The sequence below is a fragment of the Falco rusticolus genome, chromosome 17 (assembly GCF_015220075.1).
Source record: "Falco rusticolus isolate bFalRus1 chromosome 17, bFalRus1.pri, whole genome shotgun sequence".
Classification (NCBI taxonomy): domain Eukaryota; kingdom Metazoa; phylum Chordata; class Aves; order Falconiformes; family Falconidae; genus Falco; species Falco rusticolus.
Window position 1 is genome coordinate 1247434 of NC_051203.1, and position 27556 is coordinate 1274989.

Below are 27556 nucleotides of genomic sequence, written 5' to 3' on the forward strand. Positions count from 1 at the left end.
TGGGGCAGGGCAAAGCCACCCCTTATCCCCAGGGTCCCTGCTTCGTTTCCCACCCTGCCGTGCCCTGCGCGGGCTGTGCCGGGCTCCCCACCGGGATGCCCAGCTCCATTTCCAGGGGTGCTCAGCTCCCCCGTGCCCGGTGCTCCCGGTATCTCTGTGCCCGGTTCTCCCGGCTCCCCCGTGCCCGGTTCCTCCTGGCATCCCCGGACCCCGGGGTGCTCCCTGCTCACCCATTCCCGGTGCCCCCGTGCCCGCTGCTCCCGGGGCAAGCCCCCATGGCCGGTTCTCCCGGTTGCCCGGGCCCCCCGGGGCCTCCCCGTGCCCACGCGCCCCCGCTCCCGGGGCGGGTTCGCGATGCCCCGGCCGGTGCCAGGTGCTCCCCGCTCCTCCTCCGCTCCCCGCCCCGGCCCGGCCCGGCCCTCCCCCGGGAAAGCGAAAGCGCGGCGGGCGGAAGCCGAGCGCTCCCCGCCGGGCCGCTCCGCACGGGGCCGCTCCGCCTCCGCACCGGCGCCGCTCCGCACCGGGGCCACCATGGCTTCCATCGGCAGCTTCTTCCGACGGAGCCTGCGGCGCTCCGGCCGCAGAGGTGAGGGTCGGGAGGGGCCGCCGGGGAGCACCGCCCTGCGCCGGGCTCCGGGAGGGCCGGTGCCGGTGTCGGTGCCGGTGCCGGTGTCGGTGCCGGTGCCGGTGTCGGTGTCGGTGCCGGTGTCGGTGCCAGCCCCAGGACGGCGGCTGCGGGAGCCGACGGCTGCCGTCGGAGCGGGGACTTTGCCCGGCGGCGCAGCGCGGCCGCGCCGGGTGGGACCGACCGGGGCTCCGGGGAGCGACACCGGCAGCGGCAGCGGCACCGGCAGCGGCAGCGGCACCGGCAGCGGCAGCGGCGCGCTGGCCCCCAGCCCTGCCCGTAGGCGCTGCGGAGCCCAGCCTGGGCCGCCAGCCCCCGGCGGTCACCGCATCTCCCGGGGCTCGCCCCAGCCCCCAGCCGTGCACCCCCTCCCCGGGAGCTGCACCCCACCCCGGGAGCCCACCCCGTCCCGGAGGAGTGTGCCCCCTCCCCAGGGGTTCACCCCCTCCCCGGGGCAGCCCCTCCCACCACAGCCCCCTAAGCTTTCCCAGCCCTTTGCCCACCACGGGCGGCATTGCGGGGCTCCGAGCGAGGGCACGGTGCCCCCCAGGCAGGCCAGTGCTGCGGGCAATGGGTCCTTGGGGATTTGTGAGTTTTTCCGAGCTACGGGATGGATTCTCGGCGTTCCCTGGCCCACCGCATCTCAAGCCTTGGGGCAACCTGTGGCTTTGGGGGGGTCACTGCAACACCACCCTACCCCCCGTCTGTTTTGTGCTGGCTGGCTCTGGCCCTGGGTGCGATGAATGTGGTTTGGAGCTCAGCAGGAGAGGTGTGAGAACACCGAAGCCGTTTCCTCTCGACCGGGCAGGTGGGCGGCTGCGCACCGGATCAGCGCCACAAACCTTCGTGCCAGGCCAGGAGATTCCGGCACACCGCAGCAGCCCGGGACTTTTCCAGGAGGAAAGAAACAGGTTGTGCCGCATCGTAGCGTGGGGCTCAGCCCTCGGCTGATAAGGAAACCCGGCTCTGGTCAGGGAGGCTGTTCGTGCAGGAAAATGTGTTTTTGTTTTACCACTGGCAGCTGCGGTGCCATGTCTGCGTGGGCTGGGGTGCACCGCGGCAGCCTTTGCCCTCTCCGTGCCCGGCACAGGGGCGGGTGAAAATCCTCAGCACCAGCAGCCCCCTTCCATCCCAGAGCTGCGTGGGCCCCCCTGGCCACCTGGATCATTCTCCTCCTTGCTCCTGCTGCTGGGGGGACTGTGGGGTGGTCCCCAAGTCTTCCCACTTGGGCTATGCGAAAGTTGGACAAAGCTCTTGTGACAGTGGCTCATGCTGCCGGGACACATGTGGAACTGGGAATCCTGCCGGTTTTGGGGAGTGCTGGAACCCCTGATGCCACATTAAACCCATCTGACACTGCGTGACGGTGCATGGTCCTGTACATCCCCAGAGCTCGTTTTCCAGCCCAGGGGTGGGGTGTTACGGTCTCAGGGGGATTTAGGCTCTGCCAATGAGGGCTTTGTGGCCAGACCTGGTGCAGGGGAGCGCTGTTGGGTGACACCACGCTTTTGGCAGGGCTCGCCACACCGGCTCGCTGCAGGCAGGCCCGCGGGTCCAGCTGCAAGGGGCAGAGCCGCAGCCTGGCACGACTGGCCTCCCTGGAGCAGCGGGTTGTACTTGGCTGTTTGAAAACCCCATGGACAAGATGCAAATCCAGCCCTTGCTTGAGAGTGCATCTTCTGTTCTCTGAAATGCAGGACGGGACTGGATAGGCAGGATTCAGCTGGCCTTTCACCCTACCCTGGCAAGCTGCGATGGGAAAACAACAGACACGGGTGCCCAGCGAGGATGGGGGATGCCGGCAGCCCTCCTTGCTGCACAGCCTGGTTCCAAGAGGTCCTGGCCCCGTAGGTGAGACTGGACTGAAGCCATTACTGGAGCATCCCAGGGAGCGGCAGGAGAAGCAAAGAGCATCTTGTCAACCTTTTTTCCCTGGCCTGGGGCTCCTTGCTGAGCTGCCATCCAGGTGATCCCTGCTGAGGACAAACCAGAGGTGTCTGCAGCTGGGTCTCATCCTCAGGATGCTCCTGGGCTTCCCCCTGCTGCAAAGGGACCTCTTTGGGATGACTTGCACCTTGCCAAGAGGAAGGACTTTGCATGTGGAGGTGGAGCAGCCTCAGGGTGCACACGGGTGAGGCTTCGTGCATCTCCCCACCCCGACCTGGAAAAGGCGTTTCTGGTCCCTGGGAATGGACATCCCATGATGGGACTGTGAGTGTCACCTCCTCGGATGAGCTTTCTGCTCCTGTTGGCCCATGATGACCTAGAGCAAAGGCTGGAAAGTTGTTTCCAGACTAAAAGAGGTGGCTACGGAGCCAGAGGGATACGGGGATGGGTTGTCCACCAGCACTGCTTTTGGAGGAGGATGTCATGCACCGGGGAAGAAGGACGATGGGAGCAGCCGGCCATGGCCAATGCCTTGCCCTGCCAAACTGCAGCACAAGTAAAAGAGCCCAGAGCCAAACTCCAGGATGTGGAGACAAATTGCAGGAGTTGGTTATTTCATCCAGCCACACAATTGTTTTCCTGCCTGTTATTCCTAGGAGCAGCTCAAGCATTTCTGTTCCCACCATAATCAGAGACAAGACCAAGCCCAGGACAGTCTCAGGGCCCGGGACCGGGGGTTTAGAGTCATAAGCAGCTGCTGGGAGAGGGCAGAGCTGCGGCACAGCCTGGCTCCAGCCTCCCGTCGGCGTTCAGCTCCTCTCCTTCCCAGCCCCCGGGGCTCACTGCCCCACCATGACCATCCCAGCACCCTTGGCGATGCCGGCTTGGGCGCCTTTCACTCTTCTTTCTAGTTTTTCAAGTTATGATGGCTTACGCTCGCCAGCCATCCTCCCCACCTGCCCAAACAAGAAATGGGATGTAATCTCAGGGAACTGCTATACTTTGGGAGCTGTGGTTTAGGGAATACCCTCGAGCATCTCATTTGCAATCAGCAGTTCCCAGGACTGAGGACATCTGGCAGGGAGAGGTTGGGATTCATCTTACTGGAGCCTTTGGAGGTGCTCAGACAAGATCTGTGCTGTTTGTTTGCTTGTTTTTCCCCCTAAGGGAATAAGATTAGCTGCTATAAAAGCATTCCCACACCTTCCCGCAGATGCTTTCTGCAGAGACTGTCTGCTTTCCACTGTCACACATGCTGGCTTCGCTCTGGGCATCCGTCCTTCTGCCCCTGATGGAATGGGGCAAAGCGGGGCTGGGAGTGTCTGATGGCAATTTGATTTTCCCCAGAAGACTCATAAAAGCCGTTTTGCCTTTCTGTGTCCCCAGCTGTTCACTGCCAGGGACCGAAACACCCTGTGCACCAGGTGCCAATTCCTTCCAGCCACTTTGCCCTGCTCCTGCGTCGCTCTGTGACTCCTCTCCTGCCCTCGGGACAGCTCCCACCTTTCATTCACTCTGCTCTGTTTTTCTGTTTGGTTGGTTTTTGGCTACAGAAGCAAAAGTGGACGCCTCTGCTGCAGAAAGCAACCCCGCACGGGTGCCGCAGAGGCCAGGAGAACGGAGCTCTGTCTATTCTGCTGGGCAGTTTTTCTTCGAGTACCTGGTGGTGGTGTCACTGAAGAAGACATCAGACGGACATTACGAACCCAAGATAACCTACCAGTTCCCAAAGGTATTTACTCCCATCTTTACAGGAAGATGAGTTTTCCAAATTGAGAGAAAAAGGGATTGTTGCTGCTTCCCCATCACTAGAGCCAGGGGAGGAGACAGAAGAATACCCTGTGCCCTGCAGATGCAGACCCAGACCCCAGGGCTTTGCCTGCCATGGGTTGGGGTTGCTGGGACCTGCCGGTCCTTCCCTGTGGTCTGAGCCCAGGGCCACAAAGACCAGGAGAAAAATCTGAGGGGTGCTCACTGTCCCCCTATCCCAAAAGGGGAGACCACAGCAGTGAAATCACACCCTGGGGAGGTGGCACAGGAGGAGACCCCAGGTTCGCAGAGGGGGCCCTGGGTGCCTCTGCTTTGCCCCATTATCCATGGGGTAAAAGAGTCAAAAATTGGATTTTTTGGGAGATGCTTGTCCAGGGATGTGCAGGCACCTTCTGCTTTGGTCTGAGCTGGGGGCTGCTTTGGAACACACCCCATCCCACCCCATCCCCTGGGACTATAGGCACCCTCCAGCACCCTGACTCTTGGCATCATTTCATTCCAGCGTGAGAACTTGCTGAAGGGCCAGAAGGAGGAGGAGGAACGCCTCTTGCAAGCCATCCCCCTCTTCTGCTTCCCTGACGGCAACAACTGGGCCCCCGTCACCGAGTTCACCAGGTACCTACCCCGTTGCGGGGTCTCGGCAGTGGTTGCCCACCCCTGAGGGCTGCAAGGGCCGTCCCGACCCCACACATTGTCTCTCCTTGCAGCGAAACCTTTTCTTTCGTCCTGACCAATGTGGATGGCAGCAGGAAGATCGGCTACTGCAGGCGGCTGCTGGTGAGAGCATCCCACCGCCCCACCGCCCATCGCTGGGTCGGTGCTGGCCATGCCACCCCATCCCCGTGGTGGGACATGATGCCTTCTGCCATGCCCAGAGTACAGCTCTTGGGCATGTGCCTTAGAAAGCCACTCACCTTGACGAAGATGATGACAAGGGGGTTCCCAAAGGATTTTTTTGGAGCTTTCTTCTGCTGAGGCATCATCTGGGTGCTGGATGGAGGAAAGCAGTGCTGGCTGTAGCCCAGGGCTGGTCTGAAATGCAGCCAGGAGATGCAGCAGTTGGGAGGTGCCGTTCCCTGTACCAGTGGTCGCTGCCACCCCACCAATCTCCTGCAGCTTCCCTGGCTCCTTTTCCCTGGCCGCAGTGCTCAGGGTGGCTGCAAACCCCACTCAGGATTGGGATGGGGATGTGTGCGTGCCCATCCAGGTGCCAAGAGCCTGGTGCCCTCAGCCCCATCCCCAGAACCTGCTTCTGAACGGGGGCTGCCTTTCTCAGCTCATGCATTTGGCCAGCTCGGGGGGCTGCGAGGTGTGATGGAGGTCTTCCTTGGCTGCTGATTTATGCACAGCCTGCTTAAATAGGGCCATAAAGCCGCAGGGCCATACGCCACAGCTTGGTGATTTGCTGGACCCCACCACCCTTGCACTCCCTGGGGAACTTGCCCACTTCTGGAGCCAGGGCTGAGCTCTGGCTGTTTGGACTGCACGTCTGGAGCGCTGCAAATGGACCCAGGATGGTCCAGTTGGAAAGGGAAAAAAAGCCTGGGCACTCATCTCGATGGTCCCCGTTCCAGCAGGAGGCAGGATTAGCCCCAAGGATGGTGGGGCAGGACATCTCAAAGGACGTGTGTCAGGGGGAGGAAAGTTTGGGAATATGCCATTGCCTTCTCCGGACACCCTCTGCTTTTACAGCATCAACTGCATCCTTGGCCTGAGCTCCAGCTCTGAAAATCCCCAGCGGGTGATCGGGTATTTTAGCAGGAGAGAGTGGGGCTGGGGGGGATCTCTGGGGAGAGAGTGAGGGTGGACGATGCTCCAACACTTTTCCCATCCTCTTCCAGCCATCCGGCCGTGGCGTCCGCCTCCCTGAGGTCTTCTGCATCATCAGCTGCCTGGGCTGCTTCGGGCTCTTCTCTAAGGTAGGGATGTGGTGGCACCACCTGGCACGGCGCTGGCCCAGGCTGCCACTCTGTTGCCTGCTGGGGTTTCCCAGCTCATTTTTTTTTCTCCCCCAGATCCTGGATGAGGTGGAGAAGAGGCGCCAGATCTCCATGGCTGTGATTTACCCCTTCATGCAGGGCCTTCGGGAATCACCCTTCCCAGCTCCAGGGAAAAGTGTCACCATTAAAAGCTTCATCCCTGAGTCAGGCACAGAGGTTGGTAGGGGTCTCGGGGGCTCAGCGGCCCCTCCCGGGCTGCTCTGATGTGAGGAGCCTGGGCTATCTCTGGGATCATCCTCCCCATCTGCAGCACCCATAGGTGCTCACTGGAGCAGTGGGTGGTGGGTCAGGCTGCTGGGGGCCTCCTGCCCTGGGAACATGGGTGCCACCTCCCTCCTGGTCCAGGAGGAGAGCAGCAAGCAGTGAGGATGAGGATGGAGCCCACCCACAGGTGATGCTGCCCCATCTTCGCAGCTCCCTCAGCCTCGGGCTGGAGCCGCCAGCACAAAACTTCCCGGACGCTGTTTCCGAACGTGCCGGTGCTTGTCCGAGCAGGGCAGCACGCCGGGGCTGGAGCGGAGCTGGCTGCACCCCGCTGGACCCCGCGTTCACACCTCGGGGTGCAGCAGGCAGGGCTGCTGGGGTGCGTGGGGGTGCCGGGGCTGTCGTGGGGGTGTCATGGGCTGCAGCCTCCCCTCGGCACCGTGGTGCTCAGTTCTCAGCCTCGACACTCACCCCAGTTCAGCATGATGAGCGAGCAGCCGCAGCGGCACAGGCATGCAGCGAGCCCAGCCCTCACCTGTGGAGAGGAGATCTGACACGGGCACAGCGCCCGCGGGGCTCCTCTCGCCCACGCACGGCCCAGGCTCGCACGGGCAGAGCCTTTTACTTGGCTTTTTCTTCCTCTTGTGGCAAAGCTGGGGTAGAAAAATGGGTAGGGTCTGCCCCGGCACTGGACAAAATAACCTCAGTGCTGAGCACCCCAGGGTTGCATCCTGCCAGGGTGGGTCTGAGAGCAAGACCCCTCTTCCTTAGTACAATTTAGCAGCCAGCTGTCGAATTGCAAGAGATTTCTTCATCCAGGAAGGCTTGTGCAAGGGTTTGCAGGTTGCTCAATGCCCTGGCTGTGGGCCAGGCCGCGTGGATGGCGGCTGGGGGTGATGGGGAAGGAGGCTGCACCAGGGCGTTCTTCGAAAGAGCTGCACTTTGGGGCTCTGGGTGGGGGTGAAAGCAAGTCAAGGAGATCAGTGAGAAAACAGGGAAAAGGGGTGAAAATAAATCCTGGGTACTGTATGGGCTGGGAGCTGGGGATTGTGCAGGATTTGTGCTGGAATGGGGCTGCGGAGCCCAGCCAAGCCTTATGCTGTTGGCTGGGAAGATGCTGCATTGCTGGCAAGGTGGCCTGGCACGTGGAGGGGGGGGATTTCCCCCCCCTACAGCTGAGGAGAGGGGCCAAGCCTTCTCATGAGCTGCACAGTCCTATTAACCCTTCAGCGGTCACCGTCCCAGGGCTGCCTGCAGCACAGCAGATGTTTCGACCAGGTTTGGGAGACTCTTGTCAGCAGGACAGACAGGCCACCTGCAAATACCCGGCAGGTAACTCACTTTTGGGCCATCCTGGCTAGGAACAGGCGAGCTGGCCCTGCCAGGGAGGCTTTTGAGGAAGCTTTTGTGGTTTTCATAGCAAAAGTCATGCCCTCATCCCTCCTGCCTTTCCTGGAAGCTGCTGCTCACAGATGAGCTGGCAGACACCAAGGCGGGGGTACGTCCCTCTCCATCTCCTACCAGGGACTTGTGAGCGCTGAAGAAAAGAGGCATTTTGGTTAAAAATGCAGAGCCCAAACCAGTAAAGCCCACGGCGCACATCACTGCTGGCTTCCCCTGCATCCTCAGCGCTGCACAGCCCAAACCTCCAAGCAGGACAAGATGAGGTTTGTCCCTTCCAGAGGGACAAACTCTGGGTCATTAATTACTCCCACATCACCCTCGTGGGGGGCCAGGGGGGCGCGGGGGGGGTGTTGTACCTCCTAAGCTGGGTTTTGGTGGCTCTCCCTCGGCAGCTCATCGAGCTCACGCGGCCCGTGGATGCCCACCTGGAGCACGTGGAGTTTCAGGCTCTGCTCCAGCGGCTCAGCCCCCACCTCATCCTGCACATCTTCGCCTCCGCTGTGCTGGAGCGACGGCTTATTTTCCTGGCAGAGGAGCTGAGGTGAGTCCTGATCTGTTTATTTAAAAAAAACAACCAAACAAACAATAAAACCCCTTGAAGGAGCGCAGGATGCAGCTCAGGTTGGGGTGGGATATTCCCTCGAGGGGTGAAATCACCTTTCCTCATGCAATGCCCCCATGGTGGCTCCTTGTCCTGCAGCGTCCTGTCGCAGTGCATCCACGCAGTGGCTGCTCTCCTCTACCCCTTCACCTGGGCTCACACCTACATCCCCGTGGTCCCCGAGTGCCTGCTCGACACTGTCTGCTGCCCCACACCCTTCATGGTTGGCATCCAGATGCGGCACCTGGAGCGGGTCCTGGACCAGCCGATGGAGGAGGTATTTCAACCGGGTGGGGGAAAGCATCTGGATGGAGCCAGCGGTTAGCCTGTGACGCTGGGTTTGGGTTGGCTCCGAGGCTGGAGGCTCTGGTTGTGCCCTTTCCCCATCCAGGAAGGCTGGAGATTGGGGCTTCTCACATCTCCTTTCCTGCTGGCACCTGGGGCAACACCTCTGCATCCCCCTGGGTGCTGCCAGCCACCCCAGGACCCACAGCCCTGCCCTGGGGGGCTTGGGGAGCTGCTGTTGGCCAGGCTGCCTGTTGGCATCATCCCAGCCTTGCAGAAGTGGGGATAAGCCACCAAGCCTGCAGCAAACACGGTCTCTGGGGGATGCCCTGGTACCCCCTGCCCACGTCCCTCTAGCACAGAGGGGCTGATCCCTCTCCTGCCACCCTCGCGGGCTGCGGACACACTGGTCTGATGGCAAAACGGGTGGGATGGAGCCCAGATGCCTTGGTAGGGCTAAACACATCGCTCTCTGCTCTCTTCCAGGCTCTGATAGTTGACCTCTGCGAAGGAAAGATCCTCCAGGCGGTGGGTCCCCCTGCGCAGGGCGCGGGGCTGCGGGTGGGCTCGCTGGCCTGGGTGGTCCTGGGAAGGGCCCCTTTCCCCTCGGTGCCAGCTACCACATTTGGGGGGCAGACACACCTCAGTGTCACCCATCCAGGGGGAATGTCCCATGAAGGGATGTCTCCGACCACTGCAGCTGCCTTGTCGTGAGCCAGAGCAGCAGGGTCCCTGTGCTGGTCATCCCACTCCCTGCATCGCTGCAGCAGCCTGCAATGATAATTAATTAATGAGTTCTGCAGAAAGCCCCACTGATGGGCTGCACCAGCTGCTGGTCACGGCCACCTGAGCTGGGTTCCCACCGGTGCCGGGTCCTTCATGGCCCCGTTGCCTTCCAGGTCGGCGATGAGGAGGAGATCTTGCCCATCAAGCTGCAGAATGAGATGCTGACATCTCTGAACAGGCACAACAACAACAACAACATACACAGTAAGGACATCCCTTTATATATGTGTAAAACACACACAAGCTGCCCTCCACAGATGACTGGGGCCCTCAGCAAAATGATTTTCCTAATAGGACCTGGCCTGGGATGTTTCTGCCCCCATTTGCAACAAAATGCCACCACAGGAGGGAAACCCTTTGGCCTTTCCCCTGTCCTGTGAAACACGAGAGCAGGAACAACTAATTCTGCTGAAAAAAATCAGGTTTTGCTGATATTTGGCCCACAAAGGTGCCACCACCTTGGAAAGCAAACACAGCCAGTGCTCCCTCAGCAAGATCAGTCTGATCTTTGTTTACTGGCAGAGGGAAGTTTTAAGCCATTTCATGGGATGGAAGCACAGACTGTGGACCAGCCAGGTTAAAATAAGCCTGTCCTTTCTGGTTCAGAGGTCCCACCCCACCTCTTGTGCTCCGTGTCCTCTTCCAGCATCCGAGCAGGTGAACACGCTTGTCTCTGAAGCCTTCGTGCAATTCTTCGTCCGAATGGTTGGCCACTACCCCTCGCACATCAAGTGGAGTAAAAATGGCTCGGGCACCTTCCAGGAGCGAGCCTTCTGCAAAGCCATCACCTCCAAAACCAGCCGCAAGTTTGTGAAGAAATTTGTGAAGACGAACATGTTTGCCCTATTTATTGAGGAAGCAGAAAAGAGCAGGATCCCACAGGAAGGTAAACAGCCCCCTCTCCCCTTCCCGCTTTGGCTGGGTGAGCTCTGCAAGTCCTGGGCTATTAGGGGAAGGGAAAGATGCCCTGTGCCCGGAGAGGGATGCAGCTCGAGGCTGAGGATGCTCAGGGCAGCGAGTAGAACCCATGTGCTCTCACGAGCTGCATTTCTCTGTCCCTGTCAAGCGATCAAAAAAAAAAATCCCTGGGCTCATTTTAGATCTTGTTGCTTGACCAGGAACAGGGCAGGCTTGCTGAGAGCTCAGCATTTCGGCAAACATGCCAGTAGCAGCGCAAATATTTGGCTTGGATGCAGGCAGCAGCTGGGAGCTGGCTCCTGCCTGCAAGCCCTGCCTCATCCCTGCCACCAGCTCGGGCACAGACCTGCGGCCGCTGGGCTGGTCCTTCCCCTTCCCGGGGATGTACAGGGCACTGGGCAGAGCTGAGCCTCCTCCCAGCCCAGGACAAGGACAGACGGGGTGACGGGGGTTGAGGAAGCCACCCAAACCTTCCACCAGTGGCCAGGGACATCCTGGCCCGGCACTTGCCACCCCCAAGGTGGCCAAGGTCTCCAGCCCCCCTGCAGCCCGTCCAGGGGGCTCGAAGCCCAGCACGACTTTGGTCGCCGCTCACTCTGCCCTTTTAGGTCAGGTTTGATCAGGCAGACACGGACCTGGGTCTGCCGGGGTTGGGGGAGAGGGATGGCACAACCCCAGCCCTCCCATCGCATTCCCAGCCTCTGTCACCTTCTCGGCTACCCACATCCCCAGGGTCTCCTGCTCTTGCTCTCCCTTGGTGCTTGGAGAGGAACCACAAAAACTGGAGTGAGCACAAGGGTTAAATCCTTACACTAACCCAGCATAATAAAGCTCTTTTTGGGTGGGTGAGAGGGGTGGGAGCGATCGCAACCACCCCCTGGGTGCAGTCACCCACAGCCCAGCCGCCTGGCTCCCGGGGGGCACGCGCGCTCCCCAGGACGCAGCATCCCCAGCCCCAGCGCTTCACCAGCAGCCTTCTCTCATCCACAGCGTATTTCCAGCAGAAAATAGCAGAGTACCACGAACAGAAGAAGCACCGACGGGACTCCTGAAGTCCAGCCTGGGAACACGGGAGCAGGGCTGGGACCGTGCAGGTCCCCGCCAGCAGCACTGTGCTGCGCAGGCTCCACAGCACGCCGGACTCCGCTGGGTCTGTCCACCCGTTCTTGCCCATCCGTGACTCATGAGATGCGTGGGCAGCTCCAAACACCAATTTCTACCCTTTCTTTTTTCCTCAGGGCATCGCTGCACTGGAAAACTCTTTTGCACAGAGCTAGCAAGTAGGCTGTGATTTCTTTTCCAATCCTGCTAGCAACAGGGATGAACCGCCACCGGCGGTCCCATCAAAGGTCGTAGAGTAATGGTTAGAGAGAAAGAAAGAAAGAAAAAAAAAAAAAAAAGGTAGGAAATAGTGCTGTTTTTAATTAAAACAAACCTAGGTTTTGCAAATAAGTAACATCCTATTGAACAAGCTTCCGAGGTTTCTATTATTAACTGTTTCACTTTATTTTCTATCAAGAGATGTTCATTGTTAAATACCAGCAGGAACGGTTGCGGTGGATTTTAGCAGTTTCCTCTACAGCAGCTGTCTGCTTCACTGGTACCACTTGGAGCCCAGTTTAGCTCTTTAAAGAAACAAAAAAATTCTTTTCCAACAGGTTATTTATTTGTGCTGTAAGCAAACTGTGAAGGCCACAGGGCTGTGTCGGGTAGGAGAGGGAAACAGCTGAATGACAGCTTTGGGCAGGGAGGAAGTATTTGTTAAATCCAGTAGTAAAACATGTCGACATCCTCCTCATTTCTGGTTTTGACGCCAACTTCTTTCAAAACCCTGCAGTTCATTGAAGCACTGTCTGAAATGTGATGCTTGCCGCAAATATAAAGCTAAATAATGGTCCTCCCCCATTCCTAATGCACTCATCCAGGGAATAAATATTTCAGCAGGGGAGGCTGGTGCTGGCTGCAGCACTGCCCGGTTCCTTCCCACACTAACTGGGGCCAGACACTTCTCTCAGCAAGGGCTAGAGGCAAAGGCGAGAGCTTCATCCTCCTCCCCGGGATGTTACAGCCAAGCTGCCACATCACTCGGTACCCACCAGACACGTGCAATTGTTATCAAAAATACAGGTTAACACAACTTTCGCAGTGGTACCAAACGCCGCGGTGAGAGATTTTACATAAACACTAAAAAAGCATCAGGATGTCTGCCAGGCAGCTTCGGCTTTCAGAGCTGTTGAACATCTAACGAAAACAAGACAGCTGTAAAGGGCATTTATTTTAGAAGTAACTATCGGTGCAGTCATGCACAAACGCAACACAAACCGAGGGTGCAAACTGGACAGCAGCAGAACGCTCTAGCCCTGCCGAAAGAAAAGGGTTGATTTCTGTCCAGCCCTCCCCGTGTCTTTGTAGGGGGGAACAATAATTATTTATTGGGGGGGGGGGGAAGGCTATTTTTGGCACTGTGGGTATTTTCTCTGGCTCCACAAGTTCCCCCTCATTGGCAGAGAGAGGGTTAGTGGTTTAACTACAGGAACTTCAAGGTTAGTGGTCTTTTTCTGTGTTGTTTTTTTGTTTTCGTGTTTGGTTTTTTGGTTTTTATTTGGTTTTTTGAGTTTTGTTTGGTATTTTGGGGGGGGGGGGGGGGTATTTGAAAAAGCTCACCTGCCAGCAGAAAATTTTGTATGCAAAATCAAGGGCACGTACCAAGAATTGATCCTTTTCAAAAGACTGCTTGCCTCTGCCTTCTCCTGCTTGTTCACTATCGTTTTGAGAAGGTGCTGACCTTTTTTGTTCCAAAGCGTTAAAACGGTCTGAGAAAACTGGAAGTGGTCCTGGCTGTGGTAGTAGCTTTTTAGAAAAGAATTAGAAATCATGTAAGGGACTGGGTTGTGGGGTTGCTTCACTTTCTATTACATTTTTCTCTGGCAGGAAGTATTCTTTAGCTGCTGAAAACATACACAAAAAAACAGCCCTTAACTTTTTTTTTAAAATAAATGTTCAAATGTAGCCAGTGCTACAGGTGTCAGCAAGGGTTAACTACAGTGAGTTAGAAGGGTTGGTGCTACTGTGAGTGACCACTGGTCAAAGAACAGGTTGAAATAGGATATTAAATTACTTAAAGCACTTTTCCTTTCAGTATTGTTATGGAAAAAGGGACCTAGATCCACTCCCTGTGACCAGCCCAGGGAAGAATCCCTTGGGAAGCACATTGGCTCTTCACTCAGTTTCTCAGTTGGCTACAGGGAGACAAAAGGAGCAGGTTCAGAGCAACAGGAGCAACTGGGCACTTCCCTGGCACTAACTTCACTCCCCACCATCCAGCAGCAGCTTCAGAGCTACAGGTGGTGGCCGAAGATGCTGGAGAGAAAGAAAACAAGCCCAGGGGCATGACCTAGCCCAGGGCCTCCAAATCCCCCCCCACGCTCCTCTCCCATCTTTCCCTTTAATTACGCTGTTGCTCTTCCTGACAGCTCTGTCCTCCTTTCCTAAGCCTGTGTGACTAATGTTGATCCTGATCAGCAAGTTTAAAGGGTTTCTTGAGTTGGGTTGGCCTGAACATTGAAATGCAGCTTGGTATTATCATGCCTGCTTACTCACCTGACTGGTGCAATCTGGCAGGAGCTCTGGTGCCCTCCCTTTAATGCCCAGAGGGTGGCCAGACTGCCTAGGGAAGCATGCACATCACATGGTGAAGAAAGAAGACACCGTCCTGGAAAAGCAGATGCTGAATAAAATACCCTATTTATTTCTTTGAACTCCATCTGCCTCTCTTAAACTACCTGCTTGTCGGTGAGGCACTGCATTTGCTGCTAGAGACACTGGGCTAAAAACTGAGCTGGTGTTGGCGAGGAGCAGGGACGCATCCAGCTGGGCTCAGGTCACATTGAAGCGTATCAGCAAAACTTGCAACGTATTCTTAAATTCTTCTTCCTGTTCAAGATTTGTCTCACACGTGATCTAAGTCTACAACAGTAAATAAAACAGTGCCAAGAAATGTTTCCCTGAACTGGAAAGTGCTCATTTATTCTGCTAAATTGTTAACATAGTTCCCAGCATAGTATTAGTCAGCTCACGCTCGTGCAAACAACTCCCAGGCACTGTTGGGGAGTCAGCTCAGGAATCGCTCCCAATTTGTGGTTCAGTTCCTGCTACGCAGCTGCCCTGCTTGGAAGATAAGTTTCACGTTATGGCATGTGTCACCCTCTGCCACCTGGCCTCAGTGCCAGCAAATAGTCCTGGGCATATTTAACCTCCCAGAGTCAACGCAGTCGTCATTGCTAAGTGCCCTCAGCCTGCTCCCGTGCGGTAACACACACAGCTCCCACCTCAGATCGCTTCCCACCCGGCTATAACCCCTGAAAACTGCTGCAGGCTTCACCTCCTGCTCTCTGGAAATAATTAAATTTCTCTGCAACTCCGTTCCAAACTCAAAGATGGGCACAGCAGCACTGGAGGTACCTTGTGCATGCAGGGTAGGAAGGGAAGAAGAGAAAAATACCAGTAGGAAGCAAAACCAACACTTAGATGAGACAGAAACAGGCCCTGTGGTTTCTTTTCTGTTAAACTCCTTGCCAAAGCAAGGGAATTCCTTCTACCAGTTCCTGGGAATTTCTTTTACCAGTTCCTAAAGAGGCAACAGTCCAACACCAAGTGGAAATTTTCAGCTTGCCTTTAGTTTTAGGGGAAGACTTGCTTAGCAGAGAACAGGTTGTATTTGTTTCGAAGGGAGTACACTCGGACACAGGTGTTCCAGGAAGCTCAACAGGCTGCTGTTGCAAAAGATCTTCCTTCTGAACGCCACAAAGTGAAAAAGTGTGTCATCAGATCAGGCTGAGCCTACAAGAAAACCGTTCCCCTTCTCAACTCCTTGAGCAGCCTCAGCCCTGCAAACATATCTAAGATAACCTACGACCACAAACAAGACAGCTCTGCAATGTGCAGGTGCCAGGGGTAAAGTTAATTTACTCTATTATTTATTACAGGCATTTATACAATACCTATATCCACAGCAACACTTTATATGGCTTACGTTACCAGCAGTAACTATTCCCCGGTAACACTGAAGCTCCACCAGGATAGAAATGGAAATTTTTTTCCTGGCTGGCTGAACACGGAGGGCATTCAACCTTTCAGGTGGCAAAAAGCTCAGGAAAAGGTGCCCTACTGCATTTCCTGAACATCAGAAAGCTTTAGCTTAGATATGTTTTGTAAAGGAAAGTTTGGTCTAGACAGCCCTTTAAAGACTTCAGTTCTTCCACCAGTCTCAAGTTATCAGTGACAAATTATTTGGAGCGAGTTAATCTTAAACCCCTGACAACTGAGAGCATGATTCTCTTTGTCTGCATTCCTAGAAAACCACTTACACCCCAGGGAGGGACCCTCCACGCAACTGAGTTTTGCACCCACTTCATGCTGACGAAAAGAGAGATGGTTTGTGGAAGGGGAGAGAGGCCCCCAGCATCATGAAAACACTTCGGTTTTTGCCTTGCAGACTTTGCCTTGCTCATTCACCAGCAGCAGGGGCTGGAGGGTCTAGATCAAACCTTCACCCAGCTGAATACAGTTAAACCTAAACAAACTAGTTACAGTTGTAAGATACAGCTGGAATTTAGGTGATACTATAGAGACAGCTGCCACCTGACACACCGGAGATGCTCCCAGTCCCAAGGCACTTGGACCCCAATGTTTCCAGGACACTCAAGAGCCGTGTCCCAAGGATGCAGGCAGGATGCAGGAAGAAAACTCTCCTTCAGGCTTCAGCCTGGCAGGGACCCTCTGCAAGCCCCCAGGGCCAGGTCACCCAGAGCTTGCCATAAAATACCTGCTCACAAGCATGCAAATGCCTGGGAGCTCAAGGGCAAAGCGGGAAGCCTTCTTTAGCTTCCTCCTCACCCTGCGGCCGTTTCTCCTCTCCCCAGTGCCCCAATCCCGACACCCTCAGACTCACTCGTTAAAACAGTATCACCCCGTGCGAAGGAACCAAGACTCTTCCACCTAAAGAAAACACAAGAGAGAGTACGTCCACACGCTAAACGCTCAGCTGAGGACAGCCTCTCTGTTCCACTTCCAACACCCCAGACAGGGGCCAGCCCCAGTTCTTCCCTTGCAGAGACAAGGGCCCTGGAGCCGTGCTCCTCCTGCGCTCCCCGCTGAGCCCCAGCAGCCCTGTGTCTTTGCAAGGACAAGGACACAGCTTCGGAAGACTGACCTCTGTCCATGATAGCCTGACCTTAGGGAGCTGGAAGAAGGGGTTTAAAAGATCTCCAGGAGCTGAATTCTCACTCCACTTCCCGAGCACATTTGCTAATCGCTCTGGTATCACAGGAAATACATGTCACCAGTTCCTGTGGCCAACTGGGAGTTTGATTTATTGGTGTTGGGGTTTTTTGTTTGCTTTTTAGCAAGATGTGCTTAATCCCTTCAAAGACAACACAAGCAGTTGTCTTCAGGTACTGCTGTGCTCTGGGTTCTCAGTAGACAGAGCCGTTTTCTTACCATCTGGAGTGAGAAGCTCCATGGTTTTCACGGATTTCAGCCACCAGGTTCCTAGTGTTCCCCACCATCTCTCAAACAGCTCCTCGACAGCCACAGCAGATCCTGCTCTGGAGACACACTTTGCTCTGTACAGCATGGCCAGGCATTCTGTTCAGGGTCGGAAGCTCCCCTCAGTGCCAGGGCCCATGGCACACATTGCACTGCGCAATTAAACCCTCCATCAAATCTAATTTAGCCTCCCTAATGCAGTTCACCACATTTAAAATGGTATTAAAATAACAACAACAAAAAAAAACAAACCACCCCAAACTTACTGCACTATTTAGCAGGAAAAAAAAAAAACACAACCAACCAACTCTTGGAGATCCTGGAATGACACCACTATGCCCATAAAAACACTAGAAAACTGCTTTCTAAATCGCAGGCAGAATTGTACTTCAGAAGTCTAAGTAGGACAGAGCAACACACACATCTGAAGACAACTGTTGCTCTCACAATTCTTATTTATTAAGAGCAGAAAGGAAGTTTTGCTTAAGTTTTGTACATAAAAAAGTAAAGAGTAAAATTTTATTTTTATAGTCTTTCCACTGAAGAAAATTGAGAAATAAGTTGTCTTTTTAGATAATGTTTATTTAAAAAAATAAAATTAATTGACAAAGATACCACACTATTTTGCATGCCGCTCATCCCTTCTGCTTGCAGAACCCTGTTCAGTGTGTCATTCTTTATTAAGAAACCGCTTTATCAGCAATGCATAAGCAAAAAACCCACATCAGTCTGGACTCAAACCTTGACAGCTGCTTCAGCTACACAAGCTAGTGCGATATCTCTGGTTTTACCAGCTCAGGTCTTTAGTAAATAAATTTCAAGTGGACACTAAACAAGTATTTCACTAAGAGATGATGAAATATTAAAATTAAAAGCAAGTTGTATTGCAGCTGTAATCATACTACATTAGAAACTTCAGTTGTTGGGGATCCATTCACCATATATAGATTATTTTGTAATCAAGGTAATTACAAAGACAGAGCATTACTCCCTGCATGCTTTCCTGGGCTTTGAACCAACAGAGTTGACTACATGTAGAATTGACTAGGGTGTACTTGGAATTCACTCTCTCAGGCAGGAGACTAGTTAAGGAGTGTTACTGATAACAAAGAATAAAAGTTATACAACACTGATTATTATAAATTACTTTGTTCTTATCTGCTTTTTGCCTTAGTCTCCTACATATCTTCACATCTGTTCATGTGGAAAACCAACTCCTTATTTCTCCTTATGGTGACTCCCCATTCGCTAATGGTGATTCGAATGCATGGAGGCAGACTTGATTCGGAATACGTGGATGTGCAGGTGGGCAGCAATCTGATTGCACACACTGACACAGTATCGCAGCAAATCAAAGAGAGAAAAGATCTGCCAAGGGAAAAAAAACCCCACAAAACATGTTACACACATTTAGATCTATGTTTTCAGAGTGTAACACCACCCACATACATCAGAATAAAACCACTAGGGTCTTCTTTCAACAAACTAAATCTTCAGCTCTGTAGGAACGATCACTCAGTGACAAAGGAGTTGCTAGGTGTGCTGGGCTTTCTTCCAGCTTTGTAAGAATACAGACTCTTAGTTCTAGAGTCAGAGAAGGGAAAACGGTTACAGTACCTATACAGATACTGTGAAATACCCCATTAACTCTGAATGGTGATAACCATACATAAAACATCAATTTTAATAAAAGGTTAACACTGCATTTTGGTAGATAACACTTGAGATAAGCACATATGAGTTTAACTTCAGGTATTTTTTCCTAACCGGTGCTGCTAGTACTGACAGACAGACATGCTTTCAAGAACTGAAGGGCACAGCCATACTAGGCTTGCACTGCACATAATATATTGCCTTGCTAACAAAAACCCAACACAAACCTTCAAAATATTCTATTCTAAGCTTTGAATATTTGCTACACTGCTTTAGAACTTGTTTAAACTACACAAGCAAACCATGTTTACCTCTTTGCATGGGGTCTGTTTAAAATCAACTCAGTCAAGTAGGTTCCCAGTCCCATCACTGACTAGGCAAGTCAGCTAGGCTCGGCAGCACATCACGATTTGTGAAAGAGCACGCAAACGCCTGCAGCGGTTACGGACAAGCGAAGTGAGCCCATACTCACCAGGGCAATCCAGAGTACAATATACTCATCAATAAAGCTGTTAAAATACTGGTCCAGAAACAATAGCGCTGGGCCTATGAACGCTGTGTCGTGCAGGTGCATTTCGCTTTTGGTCATGTGTGCAACCTACATTAAAGAAAAGGGAAGTTTAAGAAAAAAACGTACAGCAGAGCCAAGGTAGAATGATTTCAGAATACAAAGTCAAAAGCGCTACAGTTCAGGCCACGTCACTGTAAGATATCAAGTACTTCAGTCGAAGCAGCAATACTATTTTAACCATGAAAGTCTACAGCTACATGAGATGCAAGGTTTGCAGAGAAGTATCTTTTACTAGAACAAAGAATGTAGCTACAGGGAAAAACCTAACACATTTTCCAGCCCACAAACTCTTCTTCCTGCCAGAAACAAAACGGTGAAATGGAAGTAGACTGGTAAACTTTAAGGTTTAGGAAAGGCCTGGAAACAAAAACTCACATCTGCTAGATCTTCAAAAATCAGAGACACTTGGTGTTCCCCTCACTCCACCACACGTTCCCATCCCGTAAGGATCCACCACCTCTCTCTGGTTACAGTTTGATGATCACATCTTTTTGTGTCCAAGTGCAACCTCCCCACCCTCCCACACACGCACAGAGGCTGTCCTACACCACATCCTCACTTTCACCAGCCCAGCTGTTGATGTGACTGTGTAGTAAACTGGTCCCTGTAAGAAAACTCGTGGTGGAAGAAAAGTTTATGTCCAACACTGATCCAGTTCACGTGGCAACACAGCACGTGCCTGCACAACCGAGATGGTGCAGGGCTGCAGTTGTTTAATCCCTCATTCCCTCTGTTCAGCTGGGGCTCCTCTCCTGATAACATTGCCATCTGTTATGAACCCGTGAATAATTTAAAAAAATTGGAGAGAAATAGCAGTTAAGTTAAACCCTGAGCAGCTGTTCCAAACCTCAGCAGCTCTGTCAACCTTCTCTCTTTCTTCCAAACTTTCCTCCCCTCTGTACCTGCATATGAGGGGGGTTTCAGCCATCTCTGTTCCAGCCCAGCTCATCAGACACACGTGTAAATACACTGTAAAAGAGTGATTAAACAGCTGGGAAAGGGGGAGAAAACTCAGGCAGCTGTAAGCTGTTCCGGCACTATAACCATGGCATTAGCTTAAAGTTTACTACTCCGCTTTCAAACAGAGGAAAGGATCTGCTGCACCTTCAAGCTACTGAAAATAAGTAAAGCACAAGTATCACTTGAGTACCCAAACAGATGCAAGTCAATCAATGGAATAACCAGAGGACTTAAATCTACAAAACGTTTTACTGCAATAAGAAGAAATTCAAAGGTTCTGGCACACTTACCACTAGTTTATTTGTTATCTTAGCAGATACAAAACCAAAAGTAAGTATATATAAGCAGGGATGCCTTTCAAAGAGCTGCACTGCAGATTTCTTGTAGATCATTGCAGCTAACGCGATCACTGACCCAATATGAAGAAAAGGTGAAAGGACACTTGTTCCCTACGGTGAGATTAAAGTTAAAGCATTAGGTTAACAAAACATGCATGTTGCAAAGAAACCTCACTAAGCCAGTCACGTGGGTGGTTTCTAATTAAAATCACATTAAAAAACATGTCTTTGAGCACTGGTATTAACAGGAACAAAGTGTGGTGAAACTCGAGTGAGCATGAGCTGAGCATGTGGTTGAACTTTTGTTGTGCTGGGGAAGAAAACAAGGTTTTAGGCAGCAAGTAGTGCAGTTTTGACACCTGCCACACAGGCAGTGGCTAATGCTTTTAGCAAGTAACAGGAGACACTACTGCCATCGCTTCCTCTGTGCCAGCCAGAAAGCAACCAAACCAGGCTTCTAGGTAGCAAATAATTATTACAGCGGTATAGAACTGCTTTTTGGAAAACTCCTGGCGCTCTGGAATCAATCATCACCTTCACAGACACAAGGTACCTGTGCAGATACCTCTACCTGTACTTCTTCACTGGTAATATGAGTAGTACAGATCTTGAAGGATCAAAACCATAATCAATCTTCCTGATAAATTCCCTTCTGAATGAATTTTTTTGCATGGGATTTTTCTATGAACTCTTGGGGGTGGTGGGTGGTATCTGTGTAACCTGTTTTATATGAATAACTCGGAAGCAAATATCAAAGTAGCATGAGTACATTTAATCACTCAAATTTTAAAACTCTTGACTCCTAAAGCTACTATTCTCACAGAGACCATCTTAACTGGTTTTCCCCAAGTCAGCAAGGAACTGAAAGGAAAATGTTTCACATGTAGGAGGTATTATGTTACATAAAAACAAAGGCATGGCTGAAAAGCCATAGAGTGCTGAAGAGTAACTAGCAGAACAAAGTACTTACTGCTATAGTGGATCCATTTTTGCCAACTCCACCTGTGAAGATCACACCAAAGTAGTTTGTACAGGAGAATATTGTTCCTGCGACAGTACAGAGAGCTGGGAATATTTTCACTTGAATATTCAGTATTGGGATCTTAACAGAAGAGAGACAAGAAGTTAGAATATGCAAAAGCAAACTAAAATTGGGCTTAATACTTCTGGTGCACTCAAACACTCCACTTTCCAACACCACATTATTTGCTGTTCTTTCTCTGCTATACAGAGATTTCAATTTCTACAAGGCACAGAGAAATGTGCATTTTTCCAGTAATCCTCCCACCAAGCTTCCTATAAAGCCAGACTTATCCTCATTTACCTGAAAAAAAAGTCATCAAAAGCAGACAAGCGGGCAGAAACCACAAACTTGCTAGCTAAATCACTCAGCTATTACATGGGACAGAAAGGCATCAGGCATCTTTTCTGAAGCTGGTTGTAAAACTCACAGCTGCAGCCCAAGATCAAACTGGGCAAAGCAAGAGCCATTGGAGATGATTAAACCAAGTCCCTTGAGAAACTGGATCCTATCTTACAGGCAAGAGAAGGGCAGCAAACAGAGATCAGACAAGACATCTCAGAGCCCGTCAGCCTAGGATGGCAAGCAACGAGGCTGCTAAAGAAGTGAAAAATGAGCACAAGCAGCTTTGAAAGAAAAGCAGTATTCTTCATTTTTTTAATGTTTTCAAGCAAAACAGGAGAAACTAGATGAGAAGAAAGTTTTAAAAATACCCACAAGAAATATGGAAGCAAATGTATAGATAAAGTTGGGAAGTTTTGGGTAGTTCCCTCTAAACAACTACTAAAAATCTTCACGAACTCTTGATTTAGGAACTGAAGTCATAGCACTCAACTGAATAAACACACTTGGCCCCCCAACAACCAGGCGTCCAACTACATACAGAAGCCCAAATGAAGTCAAGTTGTTTCTATTTTCCTTCAGTTACACTCTCAGTGTAGCTTTCAGCAGGTAAAGATCATCAGTTCTCCATTGCACTCAAATTAATCTCTCAACCTTTTCAGGGATTAATTAAGAGGCAGAGCCAGCTTTAACTCTTCATGCCTTGCTCTCAGGCAGCCTACAGATGAACTCCCAGACCACCTCTCCAAATCACGGCCCTGTGAGCATATTTCTCCCTTGCTCAGACTGTGCTGTTAAATCAAAAAAAGATAAAGACAGTAAAGAAAGAGTAATGACAAGTAAACAAGAGGCATACATTGCCCAGACTGGAGTTCTAACTGTAATCAACCATTAATGTTACTGGGCACGGGACTCCTGAAGGTCTCTCCTCAGCCTTAATGAAGGCAGGTACCCGCGCTGCCCTCTGCCTCAGGGTGCTTTGGCATTTAAGGAGTGGGGTGAATTTGCTCTGCCACAGGAAGAAAACAATGGCAAGCTTCTTACAGGAGTCAAAAGACATTAAGTTCGACATTTCCCAAAGGCAAGGGGAATCTGCTGGAAAGAACACCGCGTGAACTCCCGACTACTACTAACACATCTGCGAATGCTGCTTTGGAGAGGCAGAAGGATGAGATCATACTGTTACAACACCCAGTTTGGCCAGTTACGCTTCATTAACACTCTCTTTTTTGCTTCCACGAATAGCTGCATCAGTGATAGGTATCACAGTGCACTTACCTGGCAGAAACAATTAACAGGAAACAAAGCTACATACAGAAATTCAGCAGAGGAAAGCCAAAGGAGACATATAAAAAGGCCAGCGCCTGCTAAATTGTTTTGCATACAAAATGGAAGCAGCAAGGCCAAAAGTTGGAAGCAGCAAAGGCAAGCAAATATCACAGGGGTGAGGGAATGCCCTGAGTAGAGGGAGAGAGGAAAATCTTCCTACAAAATGGCACTGCAGCCCCAGACTTCTCAAATAAAAGGACACTACAGGGCAAGCCACAAGACCTCCTTGTCTGGTATTCCATAGATCACTGCAGTCCATGCAATTATTCTGACCGGTAATTGCACAGGTTTCACAGAAGTCAGGTGTGTGCAGAACTTCAGAAGACACTGTCAATAATGCAGAAAAGTATCACAAGCCAAACGTTTTGCAAGCAAATTACGTTCTCTGTTAAACCCCTTGTCACTGACTACAAGAGAGGCTGCTTGGCACAGCAAGCTTCTGAATACAGGCACATCCTGGTAGAGGGAGCATTCCAGCTTTGGGGAAAAACAACACGTGTGTGTTAATAAAAACAAGTGGCAGCAGGCAAAGAAGGGATTAACAGTGCCAGAGCCTGGATTAAAGTCAGTCCGGAGTCACTTGCCAGAACAATAATGTCAGGTCTCTGGACTAGATGCCACCAGAGTTTTGTGCAGCATTAATTGGGATTTTGAAAAAATACATATATAACTGGGAAACAGCTAAGGGCTCATGCAAGCAGCATGTAAGAGACAATGCATCTCTAAGTGGACTAAGACACTTCCTCAAGAAGCTCCTTGGCTAGCTCCATCACAAATACCACCGCCAGCTGGGCAGCTGAGTCCAGGAGTCTCCGCACAAACTGGATCCCAGCTGCAGTTGAAAGCTGTGTCTATATGCACTTCAGTCACACTGCAAGAAGAGTAACAACTCATAGCTGGCCAAAACCAAGCTTGCTTTGTACTCGTGAAGCATTTATGCTTTTAAAGATGACATCGTGAAATAAAACTCAAGCAAATGGAGCGTTTTTCTCACTTCAAACAGAAAAAAACCCTCTATATAATCAAAGCATCCAACAACTTGCACCTAAGCTTTCTCACTTTACTCACATTTTCCAAACGAGGATCACAGCTGCAGTTGTACTCACCATCCACCAGAAATTACCAAGCTCCAGAAGCCTTGCAGAAGAGCATTTTAACACACTTTAAAGAGAATCTACACTGACAGAAAGAAGGAAGCCAATACAGGTACACACCATTTCGGGGGGGGGGGGGGGGGGGGGGGCAGAAAAAAGCTAATGGAAGCAACAATTGACAAAATACATCATTCTGCATTTAGCCTGTTCAGATTGTTACGCTTTTTGCGTGTTAGCATAAGAAAGTGGAATGTTTGAGTTCACAACCACATTTTATTCCATTATTTTTCCCCCCAGATAGAAACAAACCAAAAAATAACAAACCACCAATTTTGATGTCACAAAACATTAAAGGATTGGGGAAGGGGGTAGGGTAAGGAAGGGCTGTGTGATATATTTTGCTCTGCAAGTAGCAAATAACATTTATCTCTAAACACAAAATCTCACACACTGAATGAAAAATCTCTCATTATTATAGGAAACCTGATCAAGTTTGTAGAAATGCCTCCATTAATCCAACAAAATAGCTTAATCTTTTGGAAGCAACTGGACCAAATGCTGCTGCAACCCAGAACTTCTAACAGGTTTCACGATTTTGCTGAAAAGGGTTATTTAATAGGTTATTTAAAAGAGTTATTGATTTAAGTTATTAAATAACAGGAAAAAGAGTAATTTCTAAGTGCCTGTAAACACCACCTTGCACTTAATTGTACCAGAGGTTGCTGTGGCAGCATTTTTTGCCCCTTTTTTAAAAAAAAAAAAAAAAAAAAAAAAAAGGGAAAAGCTAACAGAGCATGAATTGGGAAATCCCCATTTGTAATGCAGAATAGCAGCTGCATGGGGATGTTGGCCACGCTGCTCTCTCTGGAAAAGTTTGGTACCAATAAGCTGACTTGTAGCCTCATTTTTTTTAGAATTAATTCTATCCACACTCATTGTCTTAAGACAGCATTTACTTTGCAGTTTACATCATTAATTGGGGGGTGGTTGTAAGCCTGAAAGCACATGTAGCAAAATTGGGGTAGCCAAAGTTAGCTCCTTTTCCTAGAGACTCTCTACAGTGTTAGAGGGTTCATTTCTCCAGTTACACGAAGCTGATTAGAAATTAATTTATTATTATTCAATTTAGGGTGACATGTTTTAGTGATTTTTTGGCCATCTCTTGGTTTTATTGCAAATCAGTATTTCTTTATCCACCTTAAGAATTTATCAAGTACACAAAAAAAGATCAATAGTCTGGAAGGAAAACCTTCCAGGAAATCAATGCTTTAGATGTTTCTTCCAGAAATGTGGTGATCTTTTTTATTATTAATATATGCACATATATGCTTTTCTCTGGCTAATGCCATTTTGATAGCCCAATGTGGTTTTGGTAATGCAAATATAAAGTCAACTCATGACAGCCCTTAAACTGCCAGCTGACATGGCCTCATAAACCTATGTAACACCTGCAGGATCTACATACAGCCAGCTTGCTTAATTAGGATGATCTTTGCTCAAAAAAAAGTGACTTTTTCCCCCCTCCCCATACAGATAGGAGTTGTCAGCCATATCCAGGCCAAATTATCTACTGATGGTTACCAACTGCTCTCCAAAAGCTTCCCCCATATCCTCAATCCAATTTAGTACTCCTCCGTTGCTGATCTAGCTTACTGCATGAGGCTCAGCCAAGTTTTGGCCGGCTCTCTCAAAGGAAGCTGGGCTGCTCTGAAGGTACATTTAACTTTGTGCAACCTTTGATAGCTCTCTACCTGCAAACACAAGATACAGAATAACAGCTTGTTTCAGTAACACTGATAAAATCAGAATGCACAGTTATTGCCATGTGACTTATACGCCAAAACATGTATTGCCATTTATGAGGAAAAGGGAGACTTCCCCTCACAAATTAACCTGTGCTACTATATACAGGCAGTTCTTCCAGGGGTCTATCAGTCTATAAAAAGGATAAAATAAGAACATGAACAAAATTACCAGAGATTGCCAAAAAGGTGGTCCTCCAATCACTGCCAGTAAATGCATGATTATTATGAAGATTTGTACTTCAGTCACATCAATTCTGATTAGGTACAAAAAGCCAAAAAAAGCAAAATTATTGAAAGCAATTTCAAGTCAGTTATTTGCAAGCTCAGCAGCTCTCCTCTATCATGCACAGTATAGAAACTCCAAAACACTGAGGAAAAGAAGAGACAAAATTTATAGATACTTTAGAAAGCAAAAATATATTTTAGTTTTATTATTAAAATTAAGGCCTGTGCCGTGCTATATGTTTTGGTTTATTTCACAGTGCAATAAAAATCCATTTTGTCAAGAGGAACAGTTGGAACTCTGAACTGCCCACTGCCAGCTGCAGAAATAAACATTCAGTTTTAACCTGGCCCACCAAAAAAAAAGAATTTATTTCAGACAACAAAATTCAGGGGAAATATTTTTAATCCCTATTTTTTTAATATGAATAGTCTCTCTGAATAGCATCAAACTTTAAACAGCAAAACAAATCCCTGAAGAGTTTATGCAAATGTATACAGTAGTCAGCTGCACTGCTGAAGGTTACACAACTCTGTCCCCAGCATGCAGCAAGAAGAAAAACCATTCCTGGTTCTAGCGTAGCTAGTGTAGTTTGTAGAAGGGTAAGAAGGAAAGGCTTGTAGAAAAAGACTGAATTTAAGACTTGGTTTTAAAGGGCATGCAAAAGTCTTGGAGCTAGCAAGAAGGAAGAATGGCTATACAAACCAGTTCCAGAAATAGAAGTAAAGAAAAATACAAGTGAAACAAAAGAGGATGGACTTGCTGGTGTATTCCGTGAAGCCATGTAACACTAACTCATACTGAAGTATTGTGCCAAAAAGAATCCTTCGAGTCAGTGTGAAGTATTTATGGCATATTGCTTAACACTGATTATACAGTTCTATCTAGAAAGACTCAAAACAGCTTCTTGGGAATACATGCTGTGCTGTTACAAAGACACTCTTGATACCAACTGCATTGGCGCCGTGGAATAACGGTTCAGGGGTGGGTTTTTTGTCTGTCTGCTTTAAATGCGCTACAAGACCATATAATTAGAGTTTAATATCAGATCAGTGTGCTACCTCAAGTTCTCTACAGCCTTTTCTCCAGTTTTGGAATGGATCCTCTCAATTGAGAGCCTCCAGTCTGGCCAAAACCATAATTTTGTTTCAGCAGCAGATCAATACTTACAAGGTATAGTTATGAGGCTGCATC

General features: G+C 50.3%; 2 protein-coding genes across 8 annotated transcripts in view; one reads left to right on the plus strand and one right to left on the minus strand.

The window, feature by feature from the left end:
- The first annotated feature begins 354 nt into the window (after nucleotides 1-354).
- On the plus strand, nucleotides 355-13430 carry DENND2D (DENN domain containing 2D). The gene is made up of 12 exons (XM_037410734.1): nucleotides 355-586; nucleotides 4066-4244; nucleotides 4785-4897; nucleotides 4990-5059; nucleotides 6124-6201; nucleotides 6298-6438; nucleotides 8283-8431; nucleotides 8591-8768; nucleotides 9263-9304; nucleotides 9676-9766; nucleotides 10209-10448; nucleotides 11471-13430. The coding sequence occupies exons 1-12, from the start codon at nucleotides 355-357 to the stop codon at nucleotides 11530-11532; spliced, it is 1575 nt and encodes a 524-aa protein (XP_037266631.1). The 3' UTR covers nucleotides 11533-13430.
- Nucleotides 13431-17565: 4135 nt separating this feature from the next.
- CEPT1 (choline/ethanolamine phosphotransferase 1) overlaps nucleotides 17566-27556 on the minus strand; it is a 32094-nt gene continuing 22103 nt past the window's right edge. For 6 of the 7 annotated variants that reach the window (XM_037410754.1, XM_037410751.1, XM_037410752.1 and 3 more), the window contains 5 exons: nucleotides 26309-26393; nucleotides 21519-21650; nucleotides 20501-20659; nucleotides 19152-19277; nucleotides 17566-18394 (listed from right to left, as the gene is read on the minus strand). In XM_037410754.1, the coding sequence (XP_037266651.1) occupies nucleotides 18275-18394; nucleotides 19152-19277; nucleotides 20501-20659; nucleotides 21519-21650; nucleotides 26309-26393 (622 nt within the window). In that variant the 3' untranslated portion in view covers nucleotides 17566-18274. The remainder of the gene's footprint in view (nucleotides 18395-19151; nucleotides 19278-20500; nucleotides 20660-21518; nucleotides 21651-26308; nucleotides 26394-27556) is intronic. The other variant, XM_037410758.1, reaches the window with a different exon arrangement.

Coding starts and splice junctions, on each gene's coding strand:
- DENND2D (XM_037410734.1), top strand. CDS start 355: ATGCCCCGGCCGGTGCCAGGTGCTCCCCGCTCCTCCTCCGCTCCCCGC. Junction 587..4,065: donor GCGGCGCTCCGGCCGCAGAG/GTGAGGGTCGGG, acceptor TTTTGGCTACAG/AAGCAAAAGTGGACGCCTCT. Junction 8,432..8,590: donor TTCCTGGCAGAGGAGCTGAG/GTGAGTCCTGAT, acceptor CTTGTCCTGCAG/CGTCCTGTCGCAGTGCATCC.